General features: G+C 43.9%; 1 protein-coding gene across 1 annotated transcript; it reads right to left on the bottom strand.

The window, feature by feature from the left end:
• Window positions 1-10,094: 10,094 nt before the first annotated feature.
• Window positions 10,095-20,979, bottom strand: LOC136991806 (olfactory receptor 4S2-like). The gene is made up of 2 exons (XM_067295259.1): window positions 20,107-20,979; window positions 10,095-10,235 (listed from the first exon to the last, which is right to left on the bottom strand). The coding sequence occupies exons 1-2, from the start codon at window positions 20,977-20,979 to the stop codon at window positions 10,095-10,097; spliced, it is 1,014 nt and encodes a 337-aa protein (XP_067151360.1).
• Window positions 20,980-20,987: the final 8 nt, after the last annotated feature.

Raw genomic sequence — 20,987 nt, 5'->3', positions numbered from 1 at the left:
AAAGCAAGAAAGTTCTACACTGTATAGCTTAATTTTTTCTAGGGAGTCAATCAAAGAGCAACTTTCCAGGAAACCTACTGTATCTCTGAATCAAAATGGAACTTCTGACTCCACCCTCAGACATGGGACAGCAGGAATTACTCAGTGGAACATCACAAATTTTGCACTAACACTCCCTCCTGCCTCTGAAAACGACTAATCGAATCCTAAGGTGTGATTCCGAGAAAAAAAAAAAAAAAAGAATGGAGGGGGCCCTGAAAAATGCCTCCAACATTTTGGATGCAACTTGTGCAGACACCTTGGCTGGGATTCTGTCCAAGATTAAGACATCTACATTTGGATGAATTAGATGCCTAAATTCCACTAGATGTCAGTATAGTCACAGGAGTATTCTAGAAAGCTAATTAGCTGACCATGCATCTACTGTCGGGTGAAGTGAATAAGTACACTTGTCAGACTGTTGGTTCTAGCCACCAACACAGCTAGCTCAATTGGTTGAAGTTGCCTCAGAGGGTGAAGCACACATCCCACTCAGCTGCTGGAATGTTTCTTCAGCTTCAAGATGGAGAGCCCATGAGCAGTAACATCAGTTTCTGATGTCGGAATCATTACTGTAGGTTTGGGTGGTCTCACCTCAAGCTGGCCATGAGGTATAGGTACATTTCTACATAGAGCTGCCTTAGTTCCTGTTCCTCCTTGCTCTATCCATTAGACTCCAGTTTCTTTACTGGATCATAGAAACGAAACCCTGAGTCCCCAGCACGTACCCTCCTCCTTCTGTAGCAGGGACTGTCTTTCTCCTCCCTGTTTGCAGAGAAGAGCGGAATCTACTAATAAGTTCTGCTTCGCTGCTTAGAGCGGGTAGGAGCCAGTAGTCACTGGGCCTACACTCAGCTCTTATGCCTAGATTAAACTCCTTCCCAGAACTGGGGAGGTCCTACATCCTCTTTCATAATCTACTCATGTTCTGATCCCTAGACTCCACTTCCAAACTGTGGTGCTTGAATACAAATTTCTCTAGAGTTTCTCTGGTCACTAGCACCCTTTTGAAATATTTAGCGTCAAAGTCAAACTAGAGATGCAACACTTGCTCCCAGACTGTTCTGCTGCATTCCTGTGACTTAACAAGTATTGGTGGGTCTGAACTGCCCTACTGCCTTACTTAGGATGAGATGGTTAGAAGTTTAAAGACTGGAGTGGAATGCCAGGTATCTCAAACCTTGTGAAGGAAATGCTTTCTAGCAGTACCTCTGGAAGATACCATTTGCTTTCCTTGTGTTGTTTGAGGGCTTCATCCAGGGGCCCTCCTGTATGAGTGAGATGGCCGTGGGAGACTGCACACACCACACACATGGCTTCCTGGTCCTCCTTGCAGAAGAGATTGATGACCTCATGGTGCCGGCAGCAGAGCTTCTTGTTCTGCATCTTTTCCTTGACAAAAGGCAACTGCCGGGCTGTCTCCACTATGCTGGCCAGCTGCCGGTTGGGGTACATGACTTGCTGAGCACAAACATGCTGACACATTGGGCAGCTGAAGTCCTTGACCACTGGCTCCCAGTAGTGGGTGATGCAGGCTCTACACAAGCTGTGGCCACCAGGAATCATGACAGGGTCCTGCAGGTAGTCAGACTGATGGAGCAAGTGGTGTCTATGTTAAGGACCTCCAAATGACTGAGGCAAGCCATTGGTGGTAGTGCTATGAGATGGGCACAGACTTTGGGAGACAGTTCCTATATCCTGATACAGGAATAGTCACCTGGAGAAAAAAAAAGAAAAAGAAAAAAAAGAAAACCACACCACAGAGCAAATAGATCACATACATGCATTATGCAGCATGTGGACTCAAGGAAGCCTAAGAATCAGGCCTCATAGATATTCTCTCCTAGCTTGAGTGAGGAGAGAAGACTAGAGAAAAGACATGGGTTATGTAACCCAGACACCTGGTTCAGCTTCATTGTCCTGTTCCTCACTGACCAAGGCAAGCAGTAATTTAAGTAACAAGCATTTATTGAATTCCCCAATACCTTGCAGGAGAAGGAGTTCTTTCCCCATATCAGACATTGGGGGGGGGGGGGTTGAAGGCAGGCTGGAAATAGCACGCATGTTAGCAAGCATAGTAGTACTGAATATTTCTGCTCTCACCTACATACAGACTTTTTCCCTTGAACTCAGTACATGGGGACTAGACACACAGAGAAACAGAAATGAGAGGTCCCACTTTCATACATAGTCCCCTGAAGCCAGTCTGGAAGAGGACTTATTAAAAGATAGCCCAGGCCTCATGGCGTAGACTAAATAGACTAGCTTCCCCCTCTCACTGTTTACACATGGTGCTTACAAGATGAAAAATTCCAACGCAAACAAGTTTGTTAACAAGGAAAACATTTTTCATCCAGAGGGTGACAAAACACTGGGACAGAAGCCTAGAGAGACTGTGAAACCTTCATACTTGGAGACAGGGAAAAACCAGCTGGATAAGACCCTTAATGTCTTAATCTAATTAGGCCTACTTTGAGCAAAAGACTAAATTAGGAGACCTGCAGAGAACTCATTGAACATAAACTAGTCCACAATTTCACAACCCTGTAGATCTCCACTTCAAAAAAGAAAAAGCATACTACAGTTGAAGGAAATCAACAGGAGCCGAACACCCCTAGACAGACTGAAAAAGAACAAGTCTAACCAAGCAAGACCTCTTGATAAAATTTTAAAAGCTAGAAGCACTACGAGTTAGGCATTCAGGGCATCTAAGCTTTTTGGTCACAACACTACCTTGCCAAGGATAACTTCCAAGCTAAAGAATTTGTTAGGCAATACACATCCCAGGTAAACTGCCACAGACCTTTGCTTTCAGCAACTAGAGAACAATTCCCCCTCTTCTCCTTTACAGAAAAAAACACAGATGTGGCTAACAATGGCATTTATATAGGAGCAACAGCTGTGATTGCCACCCACATGCCCTTTCCTACCTCACCCTATGAGTATGAATATGAAGCATATTAATTTGTGGTTTTAGGGATTAGTCATGGAATCTCTCTCCTTTCCCTCTGCGTTGGATGTATATTCCCTGAGATGTTGCAGAAATCCTCTACGCCCTCCGGGGTGACCCCTTCATCGATGTTAGGAGAAACAGTGCAGGTTTCCTTGACTGCAGAAGCAACTTTGACACCTGTGGTATGGTCAGAAATACAAGTTTATTGTCCTGTTCCAGGCTGTGTTGATCAGATTCAGGACTAATCAACAGGTACCCACAAGCAGCCCTAATGTCATTAGCTTATATTTCTCTTTCCTCTCTTCCCCTCCCAACTATGCTTTCCCTTTTGACTCCTGTTTTGCTCGTTTCACACCTGTATTTGCTATTTATATGATTATGTTGATAAGCGTAGCCTTCCTGAGCAACTTTGCTAAGACAGCAATCCTATTTCACTGTCTTTCAATATCCTTCACCCATGGGGAGTTCCTGACAAGCCTCCTTCACTCTCTGTAATGTCCAGCAGTTTCTCGTGTTTTTATCCTATTAGTGTAACCTCGGGTCATGGAGAGCCACCTGCCCAGACAGATAAAAGCCTGTTCAGATCTCCTTCTTTTTCAGAGTGCTGGGTATTACCAAGAGTGGAATAAATCCAAATCTTCTCAACATTTTGGAAAGAGACCATCTCTGTTATACAAAACAGAAATAACAGAGATAAAGTCTGTTTCTATTTAAAAGTAGACTGAAATTTAGCAAAACATCATTTCAGGACAATGTGGAACTAGAATGTTACAGTCTAGGAATCCTAGAATAGCCTCATTTTCACACGTGTTCTTTGTGGCTTGTATGTCCAATTTATTGATAGAATTGATACAGCAGCAGCGGATTGTAGTGATGTATTCTTCTGTGCAGACAGATTGCAGTTACTTACCTTTGATTTAATAAAGACATGGTAAGTGAAAATGGATATGAATTTAACTCTTTTCATAGTCGTGGAGTTTAAGTGCAGCTGACATCTACTCTGGAATATCATTGTAATCCCATGCAGACAAATGCATTTGAAACCTTATTTTCCCCAGAGATGCTGACCATCCATTTCTGTCTTCGCACGTAACTTTGTATATCCTGCACACCTTCAAAAGTCAGCTCATGAATTCATACATCCATTTACCTACTAGTCAGACAGTCAGTTTGTTATGAGTGAGAATGGAGTTTGGTTTGGTGCAGGAACGAGCAGAATTAATCAAAGAGTGTTTTCTATCAGACATTTGTCTAGTAGAATGCCATCAAGTTGACTGGAAACAGTTGGAATCCAACCAGTGGACTTTAATATCCTTTTCTGAATACAAAAAAATATTAGTATCACAGTTATAAATATGGCAGTGAAGGAATAGTTGTTTTATTTGTAATAAATCTGGAGTAGCTCTACATGCATATGGCTGCTTATGGAATTCATCTCACCTAGAGATATACCTTTAAGCATGCCTTTGTTTCTGTCTTCCATCTTAGTTTCTTCTCAATAGGGAGGGGGAGGAAAAAAAAGTAACAGGTATTTTTACAGAATGGTTCATCTAAGTATCTTAGACATCTGCTACATGATGAGATGAGTTATGCCATAGAAGTGCCCATTTTTTTCTTCCTTTTCTGTATTCAGGATGTGTAGAATGATAAGTTCAGGAGGCTGCAGCCAGGGCCTGTCCCTCTGGCCCTGAGCCAGGTGGGCAGAGAAGACCTAGAGATGGTAGCCGAGTTCAACCAAGAGTCCAGATGACCAGGAGAGTTCCTGGTGATGAAGCAGGTATGAGGTCAAGCTGAGAAGTCAGCCTGCGGGTCAGAGCCAGGATCAGGCCTGGTGAGGGTAACCAGGGACAGAGAGAGTCCAGTGCCTACTGGGCAGGCCCAAAGTGACAAGATAGGTGCAGGGTCAAGCTGGGAAGTCAGTCCACAGGGCAGGGTCCAGAGCAATGGAGTCTGCACGCTGAGCTGAGCTGAGCTGAGCTGAGCTGAGCTGGAGATCAGTGCTCCTCTAGGGCAGCTCAGACAGAAACTGAAGGCCCAGGGTTGAGCTTAAATGGGGCTCCTGGGCCCATGGGCAGGAGGTGCAAGTGGCTGCCTCAGGCGAGGATGATCAGGCCCATTAAGGCCTGTTAGTGCCCTCAGACCCTGAAAACAGTAGTAATATTAAATATTAAAAATAAATATTAAATATTAAAAACTTTTCTGTAATAGCAAGAGCTACAGCTTTACTGTGAGAAAGTACAATTGTGACACTTTTGTAGGCGATTATTTTCACCTAAGTTTTTACTTTCAAGTTTGATGCCTTGAAGACATCCCAGCTTTGTTTTCAACTGTTGCTAACTAGTACCAGTTCAGCAGTATCGCCTCCATGTTCTGTTTCCATTCCCTTACCTCATACATCCTTGCAGCCTTTTTTTTCCTGACTCCCAGTCTGAAGGTGATCATTAACCTTTTAGCAATAGTGGGTCACATTCATCAGGCACCTTAAACTGTTTACAGTATTAGTGATGTGGGCGACTCGAGTCTTCCATGCAAGAACAAAGTTACCACACAGCAGGTGGTCCTGAGGGACAGCCTACCCTCTTTTGTTGTGGGTGAATATCCTTGAACCAATTCACATGCATCGCAGGCTAAAAATGTGCACACAGAAGAATTTTTTACAAATGCTGAGGCTGGGATTCATCTTACCTAAGTTTAGACTTCTGTTAATGAGCTGCCAAAGCATAAACCAAACTTGTAGGCTCTTGCTATAGCTCATGAAGGCAAATAAAAGTCTGTTTGCCTCCATAGTTTTGGAAGAGAGATTGATCACACCTGTCTCTGTCTCCCCTGAAAGGTCTATATTTATATCTATGAATTACAGGAAGAGTGTAGAGTGACCAGCTCAGGTTTATGGAATTATTTCAAGTCCACGTTAATGCAGCTTAATGCTGCCCTGAGTTCTGGTTTTGGATCACATTCCATCTGACTCAGGGAGCTGGCTCGTAGAGAACAAAAAGCCACTGGCTTCAGTAGAGAAAGACTTCAGTCTCAGCTGCTTTGGCCATGGAAGTAGCACGGAGAAGGAAACGTAACCTGCTATAACACTGCCTCAATACACAGAGTTATTAGACAAATGGGTGTAAGACCATTTTTCCCTATCCTTAGGAAGGACTGCAAGTAAAGGTCCCATAAAAAGCTACACTCCCTCTCACTGGGGGTCATCACTCAGAGCAACCCATTCTGCCCATCCTGAACCACTTAGACCCCTTAATGTGTAAACGTAGTGTCTGAGGAAGAAATATGTTCCACTCTTCCATATCCATAGCTTTATCATTAAGACTGACAGGTGTCGTTAAGGAATAACCAGTCAGTTCCCAGAGCAACTCTGGCAGCATCTAGAAGTACAAATTTTCTGCAAGCAAACATTTTCATGCTTCCTAGAATACCATGGAGGTTTCAGATATTCCTGACTAAACTGGGAGAGAGGACTACAGCAAAGAAAGATAAATAACGCAGACAAGCAATACCTGTTGATCCACTTTTAACCCAGCTATCTCCTGAACACCATGGCTTTCTCATAGTCTAGACGAGAACTCCGGAAGCCATTACATTGCCAGTCTAATGCAGTCTGGAAGAGGACTCGGTCCAATGCAAATACATTGCAGACCTCATGGTGCAGCCCGAACAGACGAGCTTCCCTCACTCATCATCTTGCACATGGCACTGCACATTCATTGTCCCAGGAGTCGCCCCCACTCCACAACACGAGCAGCCACTGTAAGCACAGTCTAACTAAGGCTGCGTTACCTGGGACATTTCTGCCTGCCTAAGCCCCACTGATGACTTTCCCTGCTAGGGACGGTCAGAGCAGATCACTCTTCAGCTGAGTAACCCAATTCAGCTCTCTGCTCTGAAGGCCAACAGTTTGTCGAACAACCTCTAAGCCCTCGAAGTAGCACAAGTAAGCTAGCTTTTCTGGCAGGTAGAGATGTCCTTAAATTCATGCCAGAATCAGGGGAAGGGTCTTTGTTCGCATGTCTCAAAGGCTCCTCAGCTTCCCAGAACAGCTGTCTTCATCATCTTATCGTAAAGTAATTTCAATAAGTGTCCAGTGATATTGCAAGAACAGAGAGAGGTTAATGGCAAGCTGTTACTAAAGCATGATATCTATGTCAACATCTTCCAATAGACCATTATTTTTCTTTTCTTCAAAAGAGTTAATTATTCAAGGACCTTAGAAGAAAAATCTATCTGGGATTAGGTGCAAGTGCAAAGGCAGTGTTAAGGCAGAGGCACCAGAACTCTAAGCAAATCACCAGCGATTACCTACTTGAAGAATTTTCTATCTGCATTTGAAGAAAAATCTACCCCGATGGATGGACACATAATCTGAGCCTGGATGGTCCACAGATGAACAGGTTATCACAGCAAAATATCTGCTCCACAGATGAGCAGGCTGCCTGAAACTAGATGGTCCATGAGCCAAAGAGGTTATCTAACAAAGGGCACGAGTCCAAGGGTAGATGTGTTATTAGAGACAACAGGAGTCTTCTGTGGAAAAACCAGCTAACTGTGTATCAGGACTGTGCATTTTAATGAGAGGAAGAATTATCAAGTTTGATCATAATTAATAACAGAGGTGGATTCACATTCAGATGGCATACTTAATGCTTAAACTGCACAGAGTTGCACTGCAGCTCTTCAGAGTCAGATAAGCAGAACTGATTCCTCTGATATCTTACACTGTACTGCTATTTACGTGAATATGGTCTTGTTATTATTAAAAGAATTTGTATTAAAGTCTGCAGTCTAAAGCTTTGTTAAGCTTTGTTTGTGAGTTGATAGGGACAGACATGACCAGGGTTCACTGAATTTGCTAGGACACTTATGTCATCAGTTTCACTAGTAAAAAGTAGTAAGGGCAGGGAATGAGACGGGCATGTCCTGTAATCAATGACAACAAAGACACCCTTAGAGGATGATTCCTTCTGCTTATCACACTCATCTTAAGATGGGATGAATTGTCCTTTGAAGGTGATATTGCTTCCTTTGTCTGTAGGGGGAGCCTAGAATAGATGCTGGCTGGACCCCTAACCAAGGGTAGGGGAAATTAATTCACAGAAAGATTCTTCATTACAGTGCATCTGCTGAGACTCCTGATTAAGGCCTGGTGTCTTGCAGGAGATCTAATTTACAGACAATAAACTGCATCGAGAGTCATAAGTACACCAAGTACTTCAGTAACACCATTTTTCTGAAGAAAGAATTCCGAAGCGGCAAGCTGAGTGTTAGAATATCACAGTTCATATTGAAGTTGTTTCTCAGCGTGTCACTCCACTAATGTTTCACAACACCCAGGCTGCAGGTCAGCTGCAACATATAGGGAAAAGAATGAGCTGTTGCTCTAAAGGCAGTACTGAATTGCATAGTTCTGCAAACATCGAAGCAAAGAACCTTTATCTGGGCAGGTGGAGCAGGGAGGGGCTCTATTGCAAGTCTGAAGTCCTAAAGTTTTTCTATTTAGATAAATCTTCTGATTTGTTTCAGTAAGATGTCTTTGAAGTGAAGAAGGAAGCTACTCACTCTTACGAAGGTACATGAAATGTTTGTAGCTTTTGAAATAAGAGTTTATTTCTGGGGTTAATACGGCATAAAATATCTCGCACCTTCATGCAAGGAAGGTAGGCCTATTTCTTCATTTTAGAGATGAAAAAGATCATTTTCAATCTGCAGATGGAATCATAGAATCATTTAGGTTGGGAAGGATTTCTGGAGGTCATCAAGTCCAACCTCCTCCTCAGAGCAGGTTCAGTCAGATCAGACTGCTCCGGCCTGATCCAGCTGAACTTTAAATGTCAGCACAGATGGAGATTGTACAAATTTGCACCTAATCCAGTGTTTGATCACTCACGTTGGGGCAGGAGAGGGAAATTTCCTCCTTCAGTTTCCCAAGTAGTCCATGGAAGAGAGCAACCTGTTGATAGCAAGCTCATTGAAGCCCTTTTCTGAGAATTCACTGGGCTACTTGCTGTGCTTTAGGGCAGAAAAGGTTGGGTAGGTTGGAGATAAACAACAGCCAGCTATGCAAAGCTAACTCAGTGTGTAAAGGCAGTCTGGTCTTTTGTGCATCTAAGCAGGGTAAGCATTTTGCTCACTTAAACTGTGTACCTAACCATTATAGGCTGTTTTAAATCCTGCTGTCTGCTTCTTGAAATGGGCAAGTACTTCTGAAGATATGGCTCAAGGGGGGAATAAACTGGCTTGGTATCTACAGTATAGACAGTATCTACAGTATCTACAGTACAGAGTAGATACTATTGCCTTTCTGGATGAAACAGGTCAGTAAGAGAATAGTTTTGTACATATGCAATACCTTGAAGCCTATGCTAGAAACAGACCTCAGCAAGAATTGAAACCTCCATTCAGTCACCCACATGATAAGAACTCCGCTTTGAGAGCATCAGCCAGGTTACTGGTAACCTCCAATAGATTAACAGTAATTATCCATGTGAGGTGAAGCTGGTAGAACCTTTACAGGGATGACTGATTCCCTTCTTGTTCAGGATTCCTTCCCTTTTAGTATGAGATTTTTCACCCTCTAAATGGAAAGTATTTCATTTGGTGACTCTTCCCAATTTATTCCTGAGCAGAAAATGGCCACTTTTCCTTGACAACAAGGATGCAAGGAAATGAGAAATCCTTTCTCAGCCAAACCTGGAGGATCTTGTGGTATCTGCTCCTCTTTGGGAAGATGCAAAGCTGAGTTTTCCTGCTGCTGTTGCCATTTAGAGCTTGCCACCATTTCTTTCAAGAGAGGAAACTCTTACTTTCTTCTGCCAGGATGTGGATTTGTTATTTGTATGTTTACAAGTTGCAGTCCCAAAGGTCAGGGTGGTGGAGGTCCATGTATTTAAGGCAGGTCCTACCAAGTTGGCACAGCTGCAGCCTAACTATTATATGCATATTTCAGCAAGGCTGAACAGGGGCTGCTTTGTCCTGTTAATGGACTTTGTGGCCCATACTGAGCTCTAACTACCCTGCTACCAATGCCCGGGGGAGTTAGCTAGTAGGCAAAAAATGTATTGGTGATTGCAATACAGGAAGAATGATGTCTGAACTAGTGTCAAGACCATGTATCTTCAGGAACAAGCGGGCCATTGCCCTTGGAGTGGGCCATTTGGATGATACTGTACACGCAACCGTGGTCACGAGTGAGGGGAGAAGAGTGCTCCATAGATGTCCTCAAGAAAAGCAGACTTTTTTCCTTAAAAAAGGAGAAAGAGGGCACACAAAAACCATTGTAGTGCCAGACTAGGACTTGTGTTTCACAGTGCTGCTGTTGCCTTTTGAATAAATTATTTTATCTTTCTGTGCTTTCTTATCTCACCTGAAAATAGGAACAGTACTCCCTTGTTTCACAAGTCATTTCAATGCGTAATTAAAGAAGTCTAGTCAGAAGCTGTGATGAAAATGCGCCGTACTTCCTTGTGGCTACTGAGACAATCAATTGTGTGTTGCCAGTTTCCCCTTACTTCTAGGTGTTGAACCAGTTTCTTGTCGGGAGACAATATGAGTGTGCTAGCAACATGCCTGAGAGGAATCACTGTGTGGCCACTGAGTTCATCCTCTCTGGACTAACAGAAAGCCAAGAGGTGAAGGTAACCCGCTTTTTTTAAGCACATTAATAGGGAATCTTGGAAGGATCATGTAGATGAAGGTTGATCCCCCGGCTTCACACACTGTGTACCTTTCCCTCAGTAACTTGGCTTCTGTGGATTTCTGTTACTCCTCAGCTCTCTCCCCGAGGTTGCTGGTGAACTCTTCAGCAGTGAGGAGAGCCACTTCAGTCAGTGCCTGTGTGGCACAGCTATTCACTTGTCTCCTCATGGCTAGTGCTGTGTGTCTCCTGCTGGCAGTAATGGCATATGACTGCATGTGGCTCTCTGTAACCCTCTCCTTTATGCAACTGTCATGTCCTCAAAAGCCTGTACAGAGACGGTAATCATCTCCTCTTTCACTGGCTTTGTCCACGCACTTGCGCAAACTATCTCCACCTTCACATTCTCTTTCTGTGACTTCAGTGTTATCAGTCATTATTTCTGTGACATCCCCCTAGGATCCAGCTTTCATGCTCTGACACCTATAGCAAAGAGATGGTACTTCACATTTTTGGTGTGTTTCGTGGCATCTTCACATCTCTGGCAATTCTAATCTCCTCCATCTACCTCATCTCCACCACCCTGAGGATCCACTCCTCCAAGCGCAGATGCAAAGCCTTCTCCACCTGTGCTTCCCATCTGAGAGCTCTCTTCTTGTTTTATGGCAGCACCGTTTTTATGTGCAGTAGCCCAACATCCAGCTACTCATTGGACTGAGATAAATGGGCCTCTCTGTTCTCTACAGTGGTGACTCCAGTGCTGAATCTTATCAGCTACAGCCTAAGGAATAAGGAGGTGGAGGATGCTCTGAGGAGAGTTTTAGGTCATATTAGAGAAACTTCAGCAGACTTGTTAGAAAGAGAACTTTGTTTGGGGAAAATTTATCAAAACCTTGGTACAAAGAGTAGGACTTCCAAGGAAGATTTGATCCGCTTCCAAGGGTGAGATTCAGAAAGGTACTAAATTATTAGAAGTGATTTTAGGTGGACTTTTAACTGGTTGTATCTGCAACTTCTATCTTGAAAGACTGTGTTCCTCTGCTGCTGAAAGCTGGAGGAATCCTGACTCTTAACTTGCAAGTTCCAAGCACAAACAGGACTCCTGCCTGAGGAGTGCGTGGCACAGAACTGCAGTTCTCTGTTCTTTTAGGAACGTTTGCTCATGTAGGAAAAACACCAGTCTGTCAAGATGAGAAAAAGCTTTCAAAGATATTCAAGAGGAGAAAAGCAATGTGATTTGAATTTATGGCCATTTCTGCTACGTCTTCAGTATTTGAAAGGCGTAGCCTCTTCCAGTGCAACACACAGAACCTGAAGTTCTGGAAAGGAAATCTTGGAGAACAGACACCCGTGTTTTTGCCCCCCAAACACTAGGGAAAGTAACTGTCCCTCTTCTGTTAAATCCCCCTCTTCTGTCACTCATTACTACCTCCTTTTTCCCCTTCTGCCTGGAAACATGAAAAAACTACAGAAATGCAGAAAAGATTGACTTCTAATTTTGCTACCATTGTGAAGTAACAAGAACTTATTCCTGCTTTTCATCTCCACATATCAGCAATCCACTTGAGGCAACTGAGTGAATTGGTAGTTATTTTAAGGACATTGGACATAATCTGAAAGTTAATCAAGCTGCAGTGTTCTTTCACTTAAAAGAATGACGGAATAAGATGGTGACTTACCAACTACATGTCTGCCATCAATGTGATTTTGAGAATAAATGACCAATCATTTCTGGGAGATGAGAAAGTTGGGAAAGGCTTTGGAATCCTTTTATCAATTCAACTAAGCTAGCTCTAAGGATAGGTGTTCTAGCGCTAATAGATGTTTCATCGCTTCTGGCTGAGTTTACAAATGCTGTCCCTCAGTTGGCAGAAGGAGTTGAAATCTTTATTGAGCTGAAAGTGACAGAATTAATCTCAGACGGGTGAGAGGTTCCTGCCTCTGCATAAGGTTTACAGTCAAAGGGGGATGGAAAGAGGTCTTGCGGATTCCCTTTGCATTTCACTGCAAGCCTGTTAGGGCTGTTATTTCCCCTGACTTCCTCTCCTTAAAGCTGTGCATAACTATAGCAAAGATTGTGTCCCTGTGATCATCTATGGCACCCTAAAGAAGGATTTTACACGTCTCAGGAAAATGTAGCCTTTTGGTCCTGCTAGTTGCCATCTTTCTGTTGCTGCAGAGGCTGAAGCTCAAGGTTTATCTCTTGTTTCTGATTATTAAGTATCATCAGGTATGTGAAGTTCACAGTTTTTACACGTATCATTGTTGTGCTGTCCTTATCTTGAACAGAGAAGTGAGATTTTTAAACCAGATTTCTGAGGTGTTCAAAATTGTCTCTTTCAGTGGACTCCCAGCTCAAAGGAAGGAAATAGCTTGAAAAGAAATCACAGGCATCATTTTATTTTCCTGTGTATGTTTACAGGTCTCTGGGAAGAGCAATGTACACTACTACTCTTCCAGAAAAAGACAGGTAGGTTGTCATCAAAGAGCTTCCCTGCACAGCAATGAGTCATGTCTGCACACCTCTCTCTGCGCTGATGTTTAAGATGGTCAAAGCCATCTAGAGCTAAGCATCAGCAGAACCGGCAGCATGTTTCAATCAAGAATCACAATCTCAAACCCAAATATGCTTTCTGACAAATATCATCAAAAAGAACAGATTTTCATAAGCCCCACATTCATCTAAGTCCTGCATTCACCTATCCCTTAGTCTCCACCTGGAGAAACCCAGACAAAATTAGGGAATTTAAAAAGTTAAAGAGCTGCTGTCTCTTCAAATCTACAGTTTGCTTTTCTAAGAAAGCCTTCTGATCCAACATCCAGAATCCTGTTCCTCTTCTTCCCTTCCCCAAATCTCAGTTCCAGGAGGAGATCTGGGAAAATCCTGGCCTTGAATCACTTGTCATGACAGCAATGCTAAAGTAAGTCCATTTGCGGTAGAACAGCATTGCCCAGAGTCAGGAGGTCCTAGGGGCATTTGGGGGTTTCCCTGCTGCAAACAGCTGAGGAAAACTCGATGGATCAAGAACACTACTGTTAAGAACTTTAGGGAAATTTTCAGTGTTCAGCTAGGAATTAGGTTATATTGTATGGAGTATGGAGAGATACTGGATCCCCGTATTTCCACTGAGATACCTATTCCTTAGACTTTTATAGTGTAAAGCACCAGACGACTGGCCAAAGTATGAAACTTCATCCAGTCTCTAAATAAAGCGGTGAAAAATGTCCCGACAATTGAACTGGATTGTGGCTCCATCATTGACTACGGTATTTAACCATGCTTGGATTGCTGCTCTGATAGATTATAAAGCTCAGCTATGACATAAGGTCAAGGCCTTGGAAAGGTGTTAGCAGAGCTCCTTTAAATGAAGCGTTCCCAGAGACACCAGGTTGGCACAGACTGATGAAAATCGGAGTTAATGCCTGGCATTGGGGAACGGCCTCTGTGTCCATCAGTGTTCCTGGGAGCCTTGGAAAGTCTAGTACAGTGTATGTCACCCTTCACTGTAAGGCAGACACCTAGTGCAGCATCCTGCTCCTCTCATGCTCCTATTTTACCATGCAATGAATCTTAGTCCCCTCAAAGGTCTCTTGCTGTCTTCAGCAGCTCTCTCAAGATGAGGCACCTCATGTCAGCACACCAATATATGTGAGATGAAACCTGCTTGTGCTGTGCCATCCTGAAGGATTTGCTTTCTCTTGGAAGCTTAGCACCACCATCACTTTTTTTGTGTAGAAACGTGAGCAGACACCACTCTCCGAAGCTCGTAGGAGCTAGTGGGAAAGCATAACCTCTCAAAATACCTAGTTATTCCTCTTAATGCCAGGAGAAGCCTAGACCTGAGACTTACACAGCTCTAAGGTGTCTAAAGGTAAAAGCCACAATACCACCCCAAAGGCTCGGGTTTGACTGGTGACAATATGCTCACATCCTTTTGACTGACAGTTTCCAAAGAAAGATGAGAGCTACATGAAACCTTGAATTTAGTTTCAGTTCTACTCTTGTCTGCTGAAAAGATGGTGGAAGGGCGCATATAGATGAAAATGCATGACCCAAGGAACAGAAGTGCAACAGTGATATGGGAGGTGCAGGTAGAGAGTGCTTCGAGATGCCCTTTGGAAGAGCGTGTCCTCAAAGAGACCAAAACAATGACATAGGACACAAGAACCACAAAAGAGCCCAAGGAAATCAGACCACTATTGGCAACCACGATGCAACCAACCACGTAGGTGTCAGTGCAGGCCAGCTTCAGCAAAGTGTGTACATCACAGAAGTAGTGGTCGATCTCATTGGGCCCACAAAACACTAGCTGAGTGGTCAGCAGGGTCTGCACCAGGGAGTGCACACAGCCTCCCACCCACGAAGCTGCCACCAGCCGGCCACACACATGCTTGTTCATAATGCTTGTGTAATGAAGCGGCTTGCATATAGCAGTGTAACGATCACACGCCATTGCTATGAGGATGAGCATCTCCGTGCAGGCAAAGAGATGGACCCCAAAGAACTGTGCTATGCAGCCCACAGAAGAGATGGTCTTCTTTTCAGCAAGAAGGTCATAAATGAGTTTGGGAACTGTGACAGTAGAGTAACTGATATCTACAAAGGACAAGCAGCTCAGGAAGAAGTACATGGGAGAGTCCAGCTGTTGACTGTTCTGTATAGTGATGATGCTAAGCAGGTTTCCAAGAATAACAGTGGCATAGAAGACTAAGAAGAATGTGAAGCATCCTTTTGCTAATGTATCATCTTGTGTGAGTCCCTGGAGGACAAACTCCGTCACATTGTTCTTGTTCTTCACATACGTCATGTAGACAGGACCTGAAGCACAGAATAAAGCCACCTGAGATGGCATTAGAAACACAGTGTTATCAGTACACATCCATGTCGATCACTGGTATGTTCAATATCAATGTATTCCCTTTTATGCCTTTTGGGGAAAGTTTCCTTTCAAAGTCAATGCTTCTCTCAAGGAGTGACAGTTGATATCTAACTCAGAATGTATTACTGAAGTGTGTAATAGCGAGCTCCGTTTATTTATTTGAGGGAGTTGGTGGAAATATCCTCCAGATTCTTATTTCTGATCTTTGCCCCTTTTAAAAAGGAAGACTAGTCACTAGGTTCCCTAAACATCCACTTTTGGAGTGTTGATTTGGAAATGAAAAACTGACTGAGATGGATAGTGCATGTTACCATTTGAGTCTCAACACGCTAGTCATTCCCTAAGGAATTCTGCTCAAGCAGTGAACGTACCTTCTTTTTCAACCCTCTGAGGGAATTCAACAGAACTAGTCCTTACTATTGCTCTCTGACTCTGGTAGAATGTCCATGCATTTTTGTGCAACCATCAGTATTCACATCATGACACAAGGCAGCTGGCTAATTAACATCACTTCAACTCTCAGTGTAGATCCTTCTGGAGGAGGTAAAGTGGACACCTACCTCATGTCTGTTTAGCAGAGATGTGCCTTTAGGCACAAACTGTCTTTAAGGCGCCCTAAGTGAAATCAGACCATGTTCAAGGGATGCCAGGAAACCTGAAGCAGGAGAGTCATTGTCCTATATGTGCTGTACTGGGCTACATCTTGTGTGGATTGGTTCCAGTTATTGCTCATGAGTTTCTGGGTTGAGACCTCAGTCTCCAAAAGAGCAGGCTTGTATTTCCTCAGACCACCTTTCCTACAGTACATGAGTGAATACTGGAGATAATCTGCATTAATGATGTGTCAGTAAGGTTTTTGTACACCTCAGCCAAGTTCTGGACTAGGCATGGAACCCCCCATAAACACACTTGTGATGCCACCGGGGTAATAAATACACCACTGCTGAATCTCCTTTACTCACCAACACCCTTGTATTCACCTTTGCTGCACTCTAGTGCAGTACGCAAGTATCACTAGTGTTCAGTTTCTACACTGAAAAGATAGATGGCAAGAGCTGCATAACAATGTCCACAATACAGGCAAATCCTTTGGGATCTTAATCCTGTTCCACAATCACAGGTCAATCAGTTCTTTCTCACGAGGTCTCTGCCTCTTCCACCCTCCAACTTCAGCAGCAGAGGAAATATTCTTTCGTGTCTCTGTCCCTATCTCCATGCCACTCCGTGGGCAGAGGGAAAGCAGTGTGGGGAGGCCCAAAGCGTGTGTGTTAAGAGCATTGTTGCCACGATGTGTACAGCTAGAGGGGACAAGTTAAGACTGAGTACATAGGCAGTGCTGCAGCTACCTATTGACTCCTTGACTCTGTAACACCAGAAACTTCCTTTTGACAGATATTTCTGGAAATGGCATATAACTGAAAAATAAGCAAAGACGACACCAATTAAAAGAAAGGGTAAAAAAATTGGAGTTCTTTCTACTTCATAAAATGCACCTCACAAAAGTCACTCGACAGCGATGCCTCTTTTCAAAGGCAGGATTTCATAGTCATGCTTGAACAAAACAAAGAAGCAAGATCAGAAAACTTACACAGTTTATATTTGCTAGTCTCCAACAGTTTGCCTGCTATTCTCCTCTGATGACCCCTTGGACCACTTTAGGCAGTTTCATCAAAACCTCTCAGCTCCAAGCTGCTTCTTATGTGACACGAGAGCAGTCCACATCTCTGCCAGGGCTGAAAACTGCAGAGGATGAAAGGGACAGCCTGAATGTCTAGCTCCATTTCTCATTCTGCAAAAACAACTTCCAAGAGCATCTGCAAGAACAACTCTCTCTCTCTCTCTCTCTCTCTCTCCAGATGGGGAAGTTGTGGCAGAAATATTTCAAGTAAATTGCACAGCAGAAGCACAAGCTTACCAGAAGCAATGAGATCGCAGAGGCATGTGAAGTTTTCTTTGTCAGAAAGAATCAGTGGACGGGGAGCTAAAATATATATTTTGGACAGCTATTAGAGTAATCTCTACAGGGTGACTGTGGAGCGTGATCACCTAGACCATGTCACATTGTGGGGGGGTTTGCTTGCTTTCTTGCTTGCTTTCCAATGCTGTCCAGATAAATGGACTTCATTTAGTATTAGCTATGTGCTTCTTTTGGAAACATTTCTATTTAAAATCAACGTCATGGCTGACCATTTGCAAGAGTTTGTGTTCACATTACCCTTGCAATCAAACATTTTTTGCGTAAAGATGTCTCTTACACGTGTCAGATATTTTTCCCTTCTAAGCCAATATTTCACATATGCTTTCTTCTTTCGTATTAGCTTGCTCTTACCATTTCATGTTTGCAGCATAAATAGATATCATAACTGTGCTATATGACTGTTGGCACTCAGACATCTGGTCTGTACACGTTTGAAACAGGAAGTAAATGAGGAAATCATTTCAAGACTTTAAAAATGTTTGTGGTCAGGCCTCACTACTTGCCAGGTATTTTTACTCAGGCAATGCAAAATATAGAAGCAGCTGTTTAGTCCTCATATTAAGTCATTATAAGAATCTGGGCCAATGTGTAGAGGAATCAAATGTTGTTGTTGTTGTAGTTGCTTTCCATAAGCTATGGTCCCGCTGTTGCCTGCTAGCATCCGGCAGCCAGAAGAGAAATCAGAAAAATCATGGCGTTCTTCCCCAAAAGATTAAAAAACAAAAAAACAAACAGTTTTAAAATTATAAGCCTTAGCTTGAACTGGCCGTGTGCCCTAACCCCTCAGCAGTTTCAGTATGAAGGGGGTCAGTGGGCCCCATCTGTCTTTCTACCTGCCCCACACAGGGTGAGACAGACCAGCCTCTGAAGGCGCCTGTCCCTCTCTGTTGACAATGGTGCTGAGCTAGACAACTGTCCTTCATTGCATGAAGAATTTAGACTGCTACAAATAGGTGGGGATGGTCCCACCTTTAGCTGTGTCCACAGAGTGTGAATGCAGGGTGAGGGACATGCTGGCCCAGGCCTGAGGGACACTATCCCTCTAAGCCTTGAGAATCAGGATTTATCCCAGTTCCGTCCTGCTGGCTGCCATCCACATAACCCACTATGGCGAGGAGAAGACACTGAGACGTCCGCAGTGTACTGGTGCATGCCTGTGAAACGGGAACCCACTCTGCCACCCCCTGCATAGAGCAGAGGACATTCGGGGAACCAGAGCATTTCTGACATTGTCCCAGGGTTTGGTCTGTAGATCTGCCGCTCTCCTCTGCAGGGAACACCTTCTTATCTTGAACCACACTTAAGCCATGTTAAGGTGCAACACAAGTGCAAGCCAGTGTTTATAGGGAACATGAAGTGAAGGAAGAAAAAAGAAAGTGCTTTAGTTACTTTCAGAGTGCATTACACAGATGTCTTTCTCCCTCACGCAGCTCATTTGCTCTTTTCCTCCTGGCAGGGTAGGAGTCAGGGTCCCGTGGCTCCTCGTGGCTCCTTCGTCCTTGTGGAGAACCTTAGCTGCTACAACTAACCTCCCTGTGGCAGCTGTGCCTGGCTCTGAGATGATTTAATCTTCCATCTTCACATTTCTTCTCTTCCCTCCTGCAGGAGTAGCTGCTCCAGCTATTCCCTTGGAATACATGTTTCTTCCTTTGCCTGGGCCTGTAGATGTGCCCTGTTGGGCTAGGAGTTATCCGGCGTACAGGAATTATTCCCAAACAACTCTTTTTTTTCACTGACACATAAAATTGTGCCCCCCAATGCTTTCTTTGGTGGCCACAATTTCCTACAGTCAGCAATTTATCTTTCACTTGGATCTTTGATTCTCTATTAGTCTAAACAGTAAAATGCAAAATCTGAGGCCGAGATGAAGGGCAGAGGGGATGGTTAGGAAGGAGGGCATTAGTGATAGGTGAACTACTGCAGAAAGGCAGAGAGTTGCACTGGAATGGGAAGGGGAGAAGCTTCTCCTCATATCATCTGCATCAGCAAATGACCCAGCCAGCATCTAATATCAGCAGTTTACTTGCTAACCCATGGATTCAGCATATGACAATGCAGTACTCCTAAGAAGGCATTTACTCCAAAGTAAAGGGGAAGGAAGCCTTTGGCACAATTGCTTCCAGCAGCAGGTGACCAACAGCCTTGCAGACACCTTGGGCGATCGTTTCCTAGCTGAGTAGATTACAGAGTAGATGGAGTTTTTCTGACGGAAAGTTTACACCTGGGAGAGCTCGGACTAATGGGATGCTCTGCCTGGAACACATTTTAATATTTTTGATAACATTCATTTATTTATTTGCTGGTGTCTCGGCAGTGTTTGGAAGCCCCGGTCCTGGGCCTGTGCTATTCAAAAAGAGAACATAAAGGGAATCCCTGCTAGTCACAGAGTTTGCAGTACCATTCCAATCAAAACATGAACTTTCAGTGTCTTCCTAATTACTGCAACAGCTAAAACCAAGCTTTTCTTCAAAAGGGAGCTTTCAGTAAATTTTCCAAAATGGAATTATAGTGAGAGAGACTTGATTTTCTCAGCTCCTGAGAAAATGTTACCACAGTTCTACACCTCACCCTTTTCACTCCAGACTTTTCTATTCCACAGTTTTCTCATGGCACTTTTCACCTCCTCATTTCTCAGCGTGTAGATGAGTGGGTTCAGCATGGACGTGATGACGGTGTAAAACACAGCTACGCTCTTGTCCTCTGAGAGATTGCTGGATGGGCGTATGTAGGTGAATGTGCATGGCCCAAAGAAGAGAATCACCACAGTAATGTGGGACCCACAGGTGGAGAGGGCTTTGTACCGCCCTTCGGACGTTCGCCTTTTCAAGGAAAACAAAATGACAATGTAGGACGTGACCAGGATGAAGAAAGAGACCAAAGTAATCATTCCACCATTGGCAACAACAATGATGCCCGCAACATAGGTGTCTGTACAGGCCAGTTGTAGTAGGGGACGGACATCACAGAGGTAGTGGTCAATTTTGTTGGGGCCACAAAAAGGGAGGCTAACGGTTATGAGGGTCTGCACCAGGGAGTGCACAAAGCCCCCCACCCATGAACCCATCACCATCCAGCCACACACACGCCTGGTCATGAGGGTGGTGTAGTGCAGGGGTCTGCATATGGCAAAGTAGCGATCATAGGCCATCACTGTGAGGATGAAGACCTCAGCACCGCCGGAGATATGTTCCCCAAATAGCTGTGCCATGCAACCCCCAAAGGAAATGGTTTTCTTCTCAACAAGGAAGTCAGCAATCATTTTGGGAGCTGTGGCAGAAGAGAAGCAAAGATCTGCAATGGACAGGTGGCAGAGAAAGAAATACATGGGGGAGTTTAGACTCTGACTGCTAACTACAGTGACAACGATGAGCAGATTTCCTGCCACAGTAACAATATAGAAGAACAAAAACACCACAAAACATATTTTCTGCACCCCTTGGTTCTTTGAAAGGCCCAGAAGAATGAATTCCTTCACACTGCTTACGTTCTCCATGTTGGTCA

The sequence above is a fragment of the Apteryx mantelli genome, chromosome 4, assembly GCF_036417845.1.
Source record: "Apteryx mantelli isolate bAptMan1 chromosome 4, bAptMan1.hap1, whole genome shotgun sequence".
NCBI lineage: Eukaryota > Metazoa > Chordata > Aves > Apterygiformes > Apterygidae > Apteryx > Apteryx mantelli.
This window is presented reverse-complemented; position numbering and strand designations above follow the sequence as displayed.

Coding starts and splice junctions, on each gene's coding strand:
- LOC136991806 (XM_067295259.1), bottom strand. CDS start 20,979: ATGGAGAACGTAAGCAGTGTGAAGGAATTCATTCTTCTGGGCCTTTCA. Junction 10,236..20,106: donor ACACGCTGAGAAATGAGGAG/GTGAAAAGTGCC, acceptor TCCTTTTTTAAG/GAAAAAAGTCTGCTTTTCTT.